The sequence below is a fragment of the Vigna unguiculata genome, chromosome 2 (genome assembly GCF_004118075.2).
Source record: "Vigna unguiculata cultivar IT97K-499-35 chromosome 2, ASM411807v1, whole genome shotgun sequence".
Taxonomy (NCBI): Eukaryota; Viridiplantae; Streptophyta; class Magnoliopsida; order Fabales; family Fabaceae; genus Vigna; species Vigna unguiculata.
In genome coordinates, this window is record NC_040280.1 from 8,687,038 (window position 1) to 8,702,433 (window position 15,396).

General features: G+C 36.1%; 2 protein-coding genes across 3 annotated transcripts; both read left to right on the forward strand.

Moving 5' to 3' along the window:
- Positions 1-463: 463 nt before the first annotated feature.
- On the forward strand, positions 464-7,817 carry LOC114173974 (tRNA(adenine(34)) deaminase, chloroplastic). 2 transcript variants are annotated; one of them, XM_028058686.1, is made up of 5 exons: positions 464-743; positions 1,789-5,425; positions 5,510-5,597; positions 6,013-6,140; positions 7,352-7,817. In XM_028058686.1, the coding sequence occupies exons 2-5, from the start codon at positions 2,031-2,033 to the stop codon at positions 7,617-7,619; spliced, it is 3,879 nt and encodes a 1,292-aa protein (XP_027914487.1). In that variant the 5' UTR covers positions 464-743; positions 1,789-2,030; the 3' UTR covers positions 7,620-7,817. The 2 variants fall into 2 exon arrangements, with proteins under 2 accessions (XP_027914487.1, XP_027914486.1); XM_028058685.1 differs by having other exon boundaries at positions 464-717.
- Positions 7,818-8,360: 543 nt separating this feature from the next.
- Positions 8,361-9,527, forward strand: LOC114173975 (lysine-rich arabinogalactan protein 19). Its single transcript, XM_028058687.1, has 2 exons — positions 8,361-9,057; positions 9,240-9,527. The coding sequence occupies exons 1-2, from the start codon at positions 8,401-8,403 to the stop codon at positions 9,336-9,338; spliced, it is 756 nt and encodes a 251-aa protein (XP_027914488.1). The 5' UTR covers positions 8,361-8,400; the 3' UTR covers positions 9,339-9,527.
- The last annotated feature ends 5,869 nt before the right edge of the window (positions 9,528-15,396 follow it).

Here is a 15,396-nt window from a genome sequence, read left to right on the forward strand (position 1 = left end):
CTGAAATATATTTTATGTATTTTGGAAAGTTTCTTTCAAAATAAATATCGTGTAAAATATTTCAAAAAATTCATTCCAAAAGACATTAAATCTTAATTTCAGAAAACTTATTCTAGAATATATTTCATTCATTTCGAAATTCTGTTCTACAATTTGCATTCCTGAAATTTCATTTCAGAAAACTTGTTTCAAAAATTTCGAAAAGCTTGTTTTTGAAAAGTTATAGAATATATATTCCAAAAGAAAAATGTTTATTTTAAAAATTTGAAGGGGTGTGTAAAAATATTGTGGGGTTGCGAGAAGAAAAGCCCACTATCAATCCTTTTGACTTAGTTATATTTTAAAACTTGAAAAAAAGGTTAACATTCAAGGAAGGTGCAGCCTAGCTTCAGACAAAACTTGCAAGGGTAAAATTTTCATTAAATGATGAGGGTGCAAGTAAAAAGAAGTGGGTGTGCGGGAAGGAAACACGCCGTGGTTTAATGATTCTGTTCTGTTCTGTCCCAAACTAACTTCTGCGTGCTCTCAAGAACACATCCAAATCCAAGACAAACTTCAAACTACTTCCCTCACTCCGTTTTCTTGGTTTCCCAATCTCATCTAATTTCTCTCTCTTTCTTCGTTCTCTCACTGACCGTCGTGCAAATCTCAGTTCTCATAAATCTTCTCTTCGTGTGTTGAGCTAAGGAAAACCACACACCCCCATCGCAGTTCAAGGTCTCACATTTCCCTCTCTTGCTCATGTACACCTCTTTTCTGCACTTTTGTTGTTTCTTCTTTTCTCTTTCGTTGTGCATTGACCAAGTAAACAGTTAAATTGTAGAGGGGTGATGGAAAAGTATGGAGGTCAATGGTTGGTCTCATTACAGTGAAAAAAGATTCTAAATTTTGAAGTGCAAGACGATTGTTCTGTGTTGATGATGGTTTAATTACATGAACAGAAGGTTGTGATTACTAGATTTGGGCATTTTGTTCGTTGTGTGAAACTGGGGTACTCAACTGCCGTGGAATTGTGTGAAGTATAGATGGGTATCTGTGTGTTGGGTTGAAGCTTTTGGGAATCTGAGTGTCAGAGGATGGGTTTTCTGGGGATTTAGCTAATGAGTGAACTTGTGTGAAAGTTGAGCTTGAATCTGTGGGATGCTTGCTTAATTTTATTGATGGGTTCATCTGAATTATTTCTGTTTACAGAAGTTCTGTGTAATATTGTATTGATTATTTCTTTATGGTTGGATAATATTATTACTGAACTTGTTTGATGTGTTTGATGGTACAATTTGAGAAGCTTTGATTGTGTTTAGATCTTTTTAAACAAGTTTTCTGAGTTTATTATACTTTTTGGCATAAAACATATGTGATGAATATGCATGAACTGCAAATCTGAATTTTTGGGATGCTAGTACCTATAAAAACTGCCTCTTTGCAGAATGAAACTTGGTGCTGATCCTTCTTGTTTGCTTGACCTAAAATTGTTGGGACATCAGGTCGTGGATTGACTAATCTTTCGGTTCTTGGCTCATTTTATCTTGTTCTCTACATAAAAATATTGATAATACGGAATATTGATATGTTACACTTTATGTATATGTATTTTGGGACAGTTCTCAGATGAGAGTGAGACAATCGGAAGTGTGATGAATGCATCCCTTTTTGAAAATACTGCTGTTGTTTTCTGTTACCATCTGTTATGAGGTTAAATTATCGTGAATACTGAGATAAGTTGGTTTAGTTGTTGAATTTTGATCTGTCTCTGTCATTCTGATTTCGCTGAAGTATCTATTGATACAGGTGTGAAAGCGGAGTGTGGATATTAGGTCTTGTCTTTTCCAGAAGCTATTCACTATGTTGATTATTCTTGTCATAGCATACTGCTATATCAGCACTTAACAGATCATGGCCTACTGCGTTTTGGCATTCGAATCTATGGCATCTTACATGATTTCTCTACTTGTTTGAGCTCAATTGTAATTGAAAGAACCTACTCTCATCAAGGTACACTCTCCCACCCTTGTGGGAAGACGTGTGCAACTATGTACAACGCATATGTTAGCCCAACAGTATATGCTGTTAGGTGTAGGGAAACATTCTCATTATCTTTCAATGGCTACTCAAACTTCTGTCACGAAAGATTTGATGGAACCCCGTCATACTGTTTGTCATCTTGTGGTTGTTGTGATTGTTGTTCAGCTTCCACTTACAGAGTACCTGTAAAGTCTTGTCTTGTAAATGGGTTGAGGCAATCTGCTCTTCTTCAATTGTCAGCAACTAGAAGGTTGATACTGGGTGGTGGAGATTATTACCTTTCCCGGCTGCCAGCTTATGGTTTCCTTAGAGATTGTCAGGAGCTTAACTCTTCTGTCAATGAGAAAACTGTTTGCGATGTTAGTAGGCGGAGCATAAAGGGAAGATGTATTCGTGCTACCTCACAAAAAGGGAGAAAATTTTCCCATTCGTTTAGTTCTGATGATGTTGAAGCAGTTCTCAGCTTATTGAATGATGAGGCAGATAAAGACGCTGCCATTTGTAGCAAGTGTAAGGATGTGTTTTCATCCAAAAGAATGGAAGCTGAGAAAGCTAGAAAAAGTTTGAGGAGAGAGGAACATTTGAATTCAGGTGAGAAAGTAAAATCAGAGAAAGCAGAAGATTTGAAGCAACATCAGTCATCCACCATAGAATTGAGAAGAGAATACAAGAAACCCGACAATGAAAGGGAAGCCTTTGCAAAAAGTGAAAACCATAGGAAACGAAGAAATGTATCTAGTTGTTCATCTTATTATTCTCTCTCATCAGGAGATTTTGGCAGTGAGCTGGAAGCTCAGGATGAGATTGGTTTGGAAGAACTGTCACTGGAATATGAGAAGGGCGAAGCAAATGGTGTGGAGGAACAAGTGAAGGAACAAGTTAAGGAAGAATTCAAGGGGCAAAGGGATGACTCAAAGAAGCTGTTGGGTGTTTCAAATAAGGAAAAATATGCATTTGGTGAGGATATTGATTGGAACCTAAGGAAGAAGTCTGAAAAGAAGCTGACTCAGGGAACTCTGCGAAACACAGAATCCGCAAGGGAACAACAGGATATGTATTTGGGAGGATTTAAAACACATGAATCTGGTCATAAAAGATCGTCTATTTCACAAAACCAAGTCAATAGCGAGGAAGATAAATCATCTACTATTGACTATTTGGATAAGAAAACAAACAAGTCATATCTTCAAACAGTCAACAGAAGAAAACATCAATCAATAGATGTCCAAGAGTCTGATTGTACTGAAGTTAAGACAAGTTTGTTATCACAGAAGGAATTCAGTGGCAGGGAAGGGAAGCTTGAGATATCAGAAATACCGTTGAAGGAAACAACTGATGAACGTGAAAAGATTGTTGGTTCCACTTCTACCCCTGGAAAGGAAATTTTGAAATCAAAGACCGCATTCAGTGGCAGGGAAGGGAGCCTTGCAATATCAGAAACACTTTTACAAGAAACAAATGATACTTATAAAAAAAATGTTGGCTCTAGTTCTACCTCTCAAAAGGATTTTATAGATAGAAGTTCCCTTAAATATACTGGGAATTTAAGAATTGAAGACAGTGAACGGACCTCAAGTACTAAGATGAAGGTCATGGAACGGAAAAATGTTTCGAGTTCTGTTCAGGGAGTAGAGGAGCAGCAACGCCAAAAGGGAGAGAAGATCATTACACAAGCTAATGTTGAAGATACATCTATCCTGAAGTCTAGAACTAGATTAAAGAGCATGGAGGAAAATTTGAACATAAGCTCAGATTCAAGGGGTACATGGCTTCAAAAAGATAAAAGGACAACTCAGAGTTTCCAACACAGGAAAGGATCTGAATTTGTCAGCACTTTATCAGAAGGCTATGCCAGTGATGAAAAGCAAGTTTCAAGTTCTCAAAAAGCTTATGAGAAGGTGAGATTCATTCCAAAAAGTAAACCAACATCAGTTGTCAGAACAAGAGAAAGTTCTAGCCAAACTGATGAAAGGATTGCAAATCTATCACTTTCTGATGAAACCACCTCAAGAGAGGAATCCAGTTTGCAGGGATCATTGAATTTGGTTTCTGGGTATGGAAAACATGTTACGTTAGCAGCAGGTGAAGAAGGGGGCTCTGCAACCATGTTGATCCCTTCCTCTTCAGAAGTGGGTGGAGGCTCAGCACATGTTGAACTCACTGCAGGAATTGCAAGCCCAAATGTCTTCCTTGAAACTTCAAAAAGTGGATCTTCTTCTTTGTATGATAATTCAGGAAGAAGTTCTGCTTTGCATCCAGATACTCTTGGTTCAGCTGATCTTTCAGAGAAATCATCTACGCAGTTTGTGGATGAATTTGCTGAGAGGATCAGGCATGAAGTAACAACTTCCAAAGCACAAGAGATAGAAGTTATAGGACCAAGGTTGACACTTGAAGTTGGTGGTAATCAGATCTACGGCTTGAGGCAACAAGGCACTGAAAAAGATGTTCAGTCAAAGGAGCATGATTCTAGTCATTCTGGTCGGTTTTCTGGGACCAAAGGTCCTTCTGATGAGATTTGGGATGTCACTGAACCATCTATTGAACAAGGTCTAGTAGCCGAAGAAACAGAGATCAGCAAAGAAACCGGGAAAACAGTTGTTGCTAGAAGTGGGAGGTCCTTGTGGGGTATAATTTCTGATATTGTTCGATTACGCTGGGGTTCACGTGCTGGTTCCTCCACATCAGCTGGAAGATCTGCTGAGAGAAACTCACCAAACAAGTCCGAAAGTGACACATGGTTTTCTGGGCAGGAGCATGAGGAAACCACTAAAACAAATGTCATAGACGAAACAAGTGTACTGCCTCAAGCCATAATTTATGATAAGTTAAAACCAGGTAGACATTCTGACAATAAACTGAAGGACAAAGGAAAACATCTTGAAATTGGATCGTCATCACCGAATACATTGGAAAGTGGATCAATGTCAGTAGGTGCCTCTTATACTTCTGGAGAGGAAAATGCTAGTTGGACTGAAGATAATAAAGATTTGAAAGCCACTACTTCTGCCACACAAAACGTGGAACCAATTTCAGTACCTGCAAGAGGGCCTTCTATTGCTGGAGAAAATGTAAGAATTGGTGGATCTGACATGTCTGGAGGAGCTGAGTTAGTGGGGCCAGTCAAGGATTTTGTTGCTCCTTCGCAGTCTGAATTGTCTGGCTCAGAGAGAAAGGATGGAGAGTTAAAGCAAAGGAAGCTTCAACGGAACAAGCAAGTCTTAAGAGATAGGTTTGATGACTGGGAAGAAGCCTATCAACGTGAACTTGAACAGCGGAAAATAGATGAAATGTTCATGAAGGAAGCACTTTTGGAAGCTAAGAAGGCTGCTGATACATGGGAGGTCCCTGTTGGTGCTGTTCTTGTGCAGCATGGGAAAATTATTGCTCGAGGATGCAACTTGTAAGTGTTGTTGTGATATCAAAATTACTTCGTCTTTTTTGTAATTGCCTTGGTTTTTATTCTATTTCTAAATATCTGTTTCAGAGTGGAAGAATTACGGGACTCCACTGCTCATGCAGAGATGATTTGTATACGAGAAGCTTCAAACCTTCTTCGGACATGGAGATTATCTGTAAGTTTTCCTTGTAGTATATTCAGAGTTATTGTGATATTACACCCAAATTTTCGTATTCATTTTTTTGTTTCTGTATAAATTTTAAGCTCATGATTAATAAATAATGTCACCAAAAATAATGCTCTTGTTCCAATAGAGAGAAAGAGATTGTGACTGTAATTGCATGTTTAATCTCCTAAAGAAATATTTAGTACAGGGGAATTTGAGTGAAAAAAGTGATGTATTTATTCTTTTTAGACTTACCTGTGGTCCTAATAGATGAATCGTTTCCCTCCTTTCAGTTCTTCCTGACCAAATATTGCTTGAAAGTAGTAACTTAATCTTCCTTGTGCAATGTTTGATGTCTATCAGTTCTGTTATTTATACAAAATCTTGATAAATTAGTTTAAGTAAAAAATTTTGCCATTTTCAGGACACCACACTTTATGTAACGCTTGAGCCATGCCCTATGTGTGCTGGTGCTATCCTTCAGGCAAGAATAGATACTCTTGTGTGGGGTGCTCCCAATAAGCTTCTTGGAGCTGATGGTAGCTGGATTAGGTATGAAGCAAAAGTTCTTTTTTTATTGCTTATGTTACGTAGAAGGCTTTATGGTATAATAATGTTTCATTAATTTTACCTAAATTTGGCTGGATTGGTCTTACCCACATTTATTTTACCTTTAGTTTGTTAACTTTAGTTAAATTGGTCGAGACAAAAAAAAAAAAAAGAGCTTACTGGAAAATGAGGGATTGCACACATACAAATGATATTATAATAAGAACAGAAGGACCACAGCACTCTCAATCATAATGCATATCATATATTTGGTATTCAACATTTAGATGTTACTGTGAACTTTTTGTTATGTCAAATTCCTTACTTTTTTTATCTAGGCACCATTAATGAGTAAGAAAGATGAGTTTCACTTACCGAAAAAGTAAATGCAATGATTTCTATATTTTTAAAATCAGACAGTTCATTGAACCAGTCAAGGCACTGGTTCAATGGTTCAACCATGATGTAATTGGTATTCATAAAATTATCATAAGCATTAAATATTTAAACAATGGATAAAATAACATTAAAAATATTAGATCATAATTTTATGGTGCTAAAAACTAAAATAGAACAAATTATAGGTTCTTAACATTTAAAATCGATATAAAATAAAATATGCTATCATACTTAACTTGAAATCTCAATATTATTCATCATATTTATTAATATTAACAAGATTATTGCGTAATAAATATATTAGGTCACTTTTTATTTATTCTTTTTGGAAAAGAAAAGAAGTTATATTAAGTGTTTAATATTTACCTGGTTCAAACTAGTTTTTGATTGATTTTCTGGTTTATTTGAACTGTTTACTTGACTGGTTCACTGATTTTCTGTTCAAACCGACAGCATGGTTTTTAAAATAGAGACAAATAGTGTGTAAAGATTATTTCTAAATTTCATTTAATCATAAATTATCACGTGTGATTAGTTTATTGACTTTTATAGTAACTATCTTAAAATTTGTATAAGTACAAATTTCATGATGATAGTGTATGTTTATAAAACATTTCTGTATCAGCCCCGTTCTCAACATTTTATGTGAATTTTGTTCTAATTTAGTTTTCTATAAAGTCAGCTGAGTTACATTTCTTCAAACTAAAATTGAGTTCTCTTTTGAAAATTTTCATGAAAGCTCTGCACATGAAATGTTCTTGAAAGCACAGTACATCAAATATTACTTACAGCTCCTTGTTGAACCATTTTTGCAGGCTCTTCCCAGATGGAGGAGAAAATGTATCAGAAGCAAGAGGTGTGCCACCTGCCCCAGTTCATCCATTTCATCCAAAGATGAAAATAAGAAGAGGGGTCTTAGCCACAGAGTGTGCAGATGCAATGCAGCAATTCTTTCAGCTCAGAAGGAAAACGAAGAAAGAGGAAACCCCAAAGGACCCTTCTCGCCTTCCTGTTTCTCACCACCACCCTTCCAAGATACTCAACAAGATACATGACGTTTTCCACATGATGTTCTGTTTATAAAACAACCTGATGCACACATTTTTCCATGTTTTAAATGAGCTGTAAAATTTTTTTGAACTTGAATGAGTGGTCATTTGTGAAAAGTACAATGTTCGATTTATCTAGAATATTCAATCAGTTAAGCTGTCAAGAACAATAACGTTGCCAAGCCACTGTTGTCAACTTTAATTTCAAGTAATGACTTCAAACGCTTGAGATGATGACTAGAATGTAATGATATAGTAAAGCCTGTCTGTCATTGGGTAAATATTTTGAGAATACTTGCAAGAAACATAGAGATAGAGTATGTACAACGATTAAACTACTGATGAAACATCACAATCAATGTGAAATTCTAACCATCAAGTACTAACAGAAAGTGATGGAGACCTCGTACTTAGATATAGGTATGTGTAGAAAATGGTAGGTGAAATCATGTTCTCATCAACATGAAACTTTTTATTCATTCCATCCCTCCTTCCAACCCAACCTTTTGTCTAGGAAAATATGAGAAATTAGAAGCAAGTTAGGTCATGACCATGATATTATTAACTTTGAATGGTGAGGGTGTGATAGAAGTCTAAATGACTAGGACTTGGGATTTTAAGGGTCCCCCTTCATCCAAGGGAAGCTAACTTGTTAGATGATTAATGTATGAATGATGTCACAATCACATGAAGGCTACATCCTTCCTTCCACAGATAGTTCACACCATACGTTTCAACCTTGTGCTTCACAATAGGTCATATATAAGAGAACCAAACTCTCTTCATTCCAACCACATCATAACATTCAACATACAATGGCTGTGGTGTTCTGGACATTGGCTTTAGCATGTCTCTGCTTCCACCTACCTTCCAATGCCCAAGCACCTGCAACATCTCCCTCTTCTACCACACCACCGGTGGCAACACAACCACCAACAGTGGTGGCATCCCCTCCCACCACAACCACCACACCACCACCAACATCCCCACCACCTACAACTGTACCTCCTGTGACACCACCACCTGCTCCCAAGGTTGCACCAGCTTCACCACCCCAAACTCCACCACAACCACCAAAACCATCTCCTGTCTCACCTCCCACATCACCACCCCCACTACCGCCACCACCAGTTGCTACACCACCACCATTGCCACCACCAAAGGTAGCCCCAACACCAGCCATAACACCCCCAGCTCCTGCACCAGTGAAGGCAACACCAGCACCTGCACCTGCAAAGCCAGCACCAACTCCATCTCCTGTTCCTCCACCACCAACACTGGCCCCAACACCAGTAGTAGAGGCACCAGCACCGGCACCATCATCACATAAACATAGAAGGCACAGGCACAAGCACCGGAGACATCAAGCACCAGCTCCAGCACCAACCATTATCCGCAAAAGTCCCCCTGCACCACCCGATTCCACAGCTGAATCAGACACAACACCAGCACCATCACCAAGTCTGAATTTGGTAATATCTTTGTCTAGTGAAACACCAAATTGCAATCATATATGGATATTTGTCTTATTTACCGACGTGTCTTGTTAGATATATCGTGTTTTATGTTAATTAGGAAAAGTAGCGTTTTTCTATATTTAACATATCTCATCAGTATCACAGTTTTGATCACATTTGTTTTTCTTCTTTCACAGAATGCTTCTCCACCAAATCAGCAGCTAGGGAGAAATATGTGGGCAACAGCTGGAGTTGCAGTTGCTGTTTTTCTGGCTGTCACCGGCTACAGCTGCTAGCAGTCTCATGGTGACCAAGGATTCACTTTAATGAGTTATTTGGTTTGCAAAATATTAAATTTTTAATGTGCATAGATCTAAATAATGAGAATCTATACCTATCTATGATTCTTATCTTTTTTTTGTTGTGATCTTTGCTCAGAAGTATTAATGGATATGAATTTTTGAATTATTGAAATAATCAGGAAATCTAATCTTGTTTCTGAGTCTGTTTATTTTCTCCCCAACGTTATACTCTATGGTAACTCCAAGATTTTTAACTTATTTAGACATATCCTGCACAACAGGAAGGTCAAATGTCAATTACTTCTGCATAGCAAAATTTTAGAAAATATGGCTATAAAGAATAAAGTAAAGCATGAGAAAATATCATGGCCAACATCATAAGGTTTCCAAAATGAAAAGCATACTTAGCAAAAAAATTACTTTTCTTTTCTCGAAGAAAAAAAAATGATATCTCATTTTAATAACTATAGAATGAAGATGTACCAACAAAGATATACGGTCCTAGCGAATATTTCTAGGATTTTTTTTTTAAATGAAATAAATTCATAAGACCAAATTAGCTTATTCATAAATTAAAATTGACTTGTTCAAAAGCTAATTTGTATTTTTTTTTTTCATATTAACGTATAGAAATATTGTTTTTTTTTTATACTCATGTATAAATTGGTTTTTATTTATGGACAAACTTGTTTTACTTTTATCTATTGATTGTCATTTTTTTACAAGTATTTATAAATAAATTTTTTAAAACAATATTTTAATTAAAAGAAATCATTTTAGGTAAAAAAATGAATTCTTGATAATGATTAGCAGTTTTAATACTTTCAATTTATGATTAACGCTTACTTAATATTAATGGATCTAAGCAAATGATTACTGTACTCATTTTAACATAAACAATTTGATTTTCAGTCAAACATATAGATATAAAATTCATTCAAACATTTCTTTTTTAACTTCATACATCACGGAAAAGACTTCACTTAACAACTACTTCGATTATTAAGACTTCGAGTAATATAATTCTTGAAAACAAGAATTAATGAACAACAAATGTGGAGAAAAATTAAAAAGGAAGGAAAATGTTAAGTAAAAAGTGGGAAGGGATAGAAGATTAGAGATTAGTTGCAAGACAAGTCATTCCATTAATAAGCATTGTGTTGGAGTGGTATTAATGTTGGGAATAGTCCAAGTGTGAGTCAAAAAGTTCCACATTGGATAGAAAAGATAAAGTTAAATATAATATAAGAATAAACACTCATAACACCATTGCTTTAAGGTTTTGGGTTAAAGTGATGTCAAATATCTTATATGTGTAAGACTAATGTCATATAACCATATGGAACCACAATCTCTCAATAACCATGACTATAACCAAAACATATGAAGAAATATAAAACCCAACAGTGAAAAGGGTCACTCATACACCTGAAGGAAAATATATAGTGGTGTCAAATGTAAGGCCCATTAAAAATCTGTTTTCTTTTTCTGCCCTAATGTCTAAGGGCTGGCCTTAATCCGTTGGGCCTAAAGGCTGGCCCATAGGGTGCAGAGGCCCTAAAGCTGTTAGGGTTCCCCTTTCAGCCTCACTTGCAATCTGAACCTAACGCTGCCTCCTTTCCATTCCAGAGCTCTGCTAGGGTTAGCCGCCAACCCCCAAGGGAACTCCGACCAAAACTCCACTTCATGTAAGTCTTTTCTAACTCGTACCTTAGTTCCCTTTAGCCCCTTATTCGTGGTTCCAACTAGGGTCAATCAGGGTGAACTCGTTTTAATCTAGTTACATTGTTTTCCAGCTCACTAATTCGCTCTAGACGTCGTTGCATTCGTTGTTTGTGCTTAGGGATCCAACTACTAGCTTGTTTTTCAAGTAAGAGAAGCTAGAACCCTTTTTGTCTGGTGAAATGATGGTAGTTTTGATTGTGTTCTGTGATTTTTCGTGCTTGTATGTGGCTGTGGTTGTATGGCATGATTCGTGTTGTTGTTGGGGATGAACTATGTTGATAGCAGCGAGGAATAGTGGCGAAGTCTGTTAAACTCACCTAAGCGAGCCTGCCTCGCCTAGGCGAGATTAACAGGGACTCGCCTGTGTATTTCTCTACGAAGGGTCGCCTAGGCGACCCACTGCACTTTTGGGCGAGTGAACGTCTCGCTTAGGCGAGGAGGGTACCGCCTAAGCGAGAACGCGTGCAGGGTTTTAATTCTGGAGGTCGAGCTCTCGCCTAGGCGAAGGGAGCTCGCCTAAGCGAAGGTCCTTCTAGCCTGGGCGAGATCCTTCTGCCTGAGCGAGATGCTGGGCGAGAAGGGGGTTGAAATTGATATTTCCTTTGATTTCAAAAGTGGACAACATGCTTGTATGAGTATTCTTTTAAGTTTATGAATTGGATGGCCTTTGTGAATGAGGTGGTGTATGAGTTATGAATTGTGGGTTTTACATGATGTGAGCATGACAATTGTATGAGATGATTCATGAAATTGAAATGATGAGTTTGGTATGAGTTCAACATGAGATATGAAAGGGTTGGTATTAATGTGGCATGGTAATGGTATGAGACAGAGCTCCATATTCTGGGCTCGAGAACAACGAGTTGACAAGGTTTGGTTGGGAATACGAAAGATGTGGACAATGAGAAATTGTATGAAATGTATATGTATATGTATATTGTGTGTATGCATGCCGAATCTGTTCGATTGATTAAGGAAGTTTGGTCTGTGTCAGTGCGTAAGTCCTTGGGATCTCTAGGTGAGATTCCCAGGGTCGTGCTTCAATGGTCGGGACGTAATCCCATGGTCCCTGTTGGTGTCCATGGTGGTGCCCCATCTGTATAACTAGGTAAGGATTCAAGGTAAGGTTGCATCATGACACTCTAAGGGGTTAGTTAGTCTCACCTAGAGCGGACTGACTCCTGTGGTGAGAGTAGCAGGAGGCCCGAAATTTACTAAGGGCTAACCTTGTGGTAAGGGGAATTGATTCATTATAACACTTGTAACACATAGCTCGGGGGTGAGCAAAGGTATCCACCACAAGCGCAAGCATCCGCTGAATCCAACCAAGTTATATGTATCCGGATGAGTCGAGTCGAGTCGTAGTGTATTGCTTGGAAAGTCGTACCTTCTTGTTTGATGTATGTTTAAAGGATTGTGAATATGTATATATCTGACTTTATTGATGAAATGATTTTGGCTCTAGCTTACCCCTTGTTTGTTTGATTGTCTTGGGTGTGTGGCACTTCTCTTTTGCGATGATCATCAATTTATTGATGTGAGCAGAAGCGAGAGGTTCTTGCGGTCAACAGGGGAACGGTGACCTCGCTGCATAACCCATCTGGGCTGGAGCTGGTTTTTTATCTTGTTGGGTTTCTTAGGGCTACGGCCCATGTATTTCGTTGACTTGTGACCTCCTTATGTTTCCTTTAACTTTATGTCTGGTCTCCTGTGGCATCGTGGTGTGCCTTACGTTGTAAGGAGTGGGTTTAAACTCCAAGACTACGCTATGATATTATTCTAGTGTGACGCTTATTTAATTATGTTATTAATTAAATGGGGTGTTACATCAAATGCCTTATATGTGTAATACAAATGCCATATATATATATATATATATATATATATATATATATATATATATATATATATATATATATATATATATAACCACAATCTCTCAATAACCATGACTATAACAAAAACATATGAAGAAATATAAAATCCAACAATGGAAACATGAGACATGAGAACATGGATACCTTAGACTTCATACAAATGTATAGATAAAGAAAATTGTAAAACTTCAAAAAGGACTTGAAACATTCACAAAAATTCCTTTATATCGTTTACACCAACAATCAATCAATGACTTTAAAATTCTACACAAAATTTATGTTCTTGTCCAAATATTATTTTACACTTTTCTCTAAAATCTTTCTTGTGTCTATGACTTTTTCCTTCTTTTTCTAAGTGTTAACTTCTATCTATTCATACAACTTTTGTATAGATAAAGAAAGTTATAAATCTTCAAAAAGAGACTTCAAACATTCATAAAAACTCCTAAGTTCTAAGAAAAAAATATATGTTTTTGTCCTATATTTTTATACTTTTATGTAAAAAACTTCTTTTATCTATAATTTTCTTTCTTTTCTTTTCTCTAAGTGTTAGCTTCTATTCATTCGTGCAACTTTTATATAGATAAAGAAAATTGTAAATCTCTAAATATTTAAGTATAGATATTGTAACGGCAACTCACTGCCAAATTGTATCGGAAACAAAATAATAAATTCCTAAATAATAGCCATTAACATAACTGGAACATAATTGACTAATTAAAAATAAATAATTTTCTAAAATTTTGGCTAAATAGCAAGAAACAAAAACTGTTAAACAAATTTATAATGCACATTAATGCACACATTCAACACTCATCCTTCCATAAGTGATTGGTCAGTCCAAACTCTTAGTGACACAAACTTGTTTCTTGGAAGTGCTTTGGTGAAGATATTTGACAATTGATCTTTAGTCTTGAAGTACTTCAAGCATATTGCACCATCTCTCTCTACATCTCTAAAAAAATAACTTGATACTAAAAGGCTTTATTTTTCCATGAAAGACGGGATTTTTTTTAAATGGCAGTGGCCACCTGATTGTCAACCATTACTTCTATAGTCATCTCTTGCTCCAAGTGCAAATCATTTAATATTTTTCTAAGCCATAAGGCTTGATCTACAATTGTTGTGTCTGCTATGAATTTAGCTTCAATGTTGACTGTGTAACAATTTCTTGCTTTTTTGAACTCCAAAGAGAATATTTCCAATCCAAAATTGAAGCAATAGCTCGAGGTGCTCTTCATGTTATTTAAAGATCCTTCCTAACCACTTGCAAAGTAACCTTGTAACTTGAAATCTTATGATTGACAAAACTTGATGCCATAATTTAAAGTCCCCTTGACATATCTCAACACTCTCTTTGTTACTTTCAAATGAGATTCTTTGGGACAATTAAAAAATCTTGAAAGTACACCTATTGCATACAATATATTGGGTCTTGTTTTATGAGACACATTAAGCAACCAATTAAGCTTTTGTAGAGTGCTTCCTCCACTTGTTCTGAAACATCATCTCTGCATAACTTCTCCTTTTGACAAATAGGACTGTTCATATTGTTATAGTTTTCCATTCTAAACTTCTTCAGGATCTCCTTTGCATATTTTCTTTGACTAATGAAAATTTCACCATTCTTTTGCTTAACCTCCATACCAAGGAAAAATAACATTTCTCCTAAGTCTATCATCTCAAAAACCTGCAACATATCATCCTTAAACTACTGAATAAGCTCAGGGTGCTGTCAATAACTAGGAGATCATCAACATACAGAGAAATCCGAACAAAATTAGCTTGGTTATCTTTGATGTATAGAGTGGATTCACTAAGACTTTTAACAAAGCCTAGATTTGATAAGAATTCATCAATTTTGTTGTACTAGACTCTTGGGCCTATTTCAAACTATACAAAGCATTCTTTAATAGATAAACTTTGTCTTTATATATATATATATATATATATATATATATATATATATATATATATATATATATATATATAACAATTACAGTTTAAAAAAATGAAGATCAATATTTATATAAAAATCAAGAAAAACAATTATAAAAAAATAAAAGTCTAACAAAAGAAACAAGTCTGTAAATCATAATGTTTAGCTCTCATATTTGTTCATCTTCATTGAAAAATTACTTCTTCTAATTCTGGTTTATCAAGAGTTAGGCTAGCAATTTGAAGAATTTCACTGTCTTCCAATGAAAAGTCAACTTCTGCAATATCCCCAATTTAGTTTCCTATTCTTTGTACTTTGAGGAGTTTCTTGAGAGAAGGATTTTCTTAAGAGAAGGCAAAGATTACTGTGGACAAATACTAAATATTTCGTCATTTTAGGTGTCATCTTATTTCTTTTCAAAGAATGTATAAAATAGTAGGTACTCTAATTCCTTTCACAACAAGAAGAAGAACAAGGTTGTCCAAGTAACTTAAGAGTTATCTTTTGAAAT

Excerpts from the sequence above, each read along its gene's own strand:
- LOC114173975 (XM_028058687.1), top strand. The coding sequence starts at position 8,401 with ATGGCTGTGGTGTTCTGGACATTGGCTTTAGCATGTCTCTGCTTCCAC. Across the intron at positions 9,058-9,239 it reads CATCACCAAGTCTGAATTTG|AATGCTTCTCCACCAAATCA; the intron begins GTAATATCTTTG and ends CTTCTTTCACAG.
- LOC114173974 (XM_028058686.1), top strand. The coding sequence starts at position 2,031 with ATGTACAACGCATATGTTAGCCCAACAGTATATGCTGTTAGGTGTAGG. Across the intron at positions 5,598-6,012 it reads TTCGGACATGGAGATTATCT|GACACCACACTTTATGTAAC; the intron begins GTAAGTTTTCCT and ends TGCCATTTTCAG. Across the intron at positions 6,141-7,351 it reads GCTGATGGTAGCTGGATTAG|GCTCTTCCCAGATGGAGGAG; the intron begins GTATGAAGCAAA and ends CCATTTTTGCAG.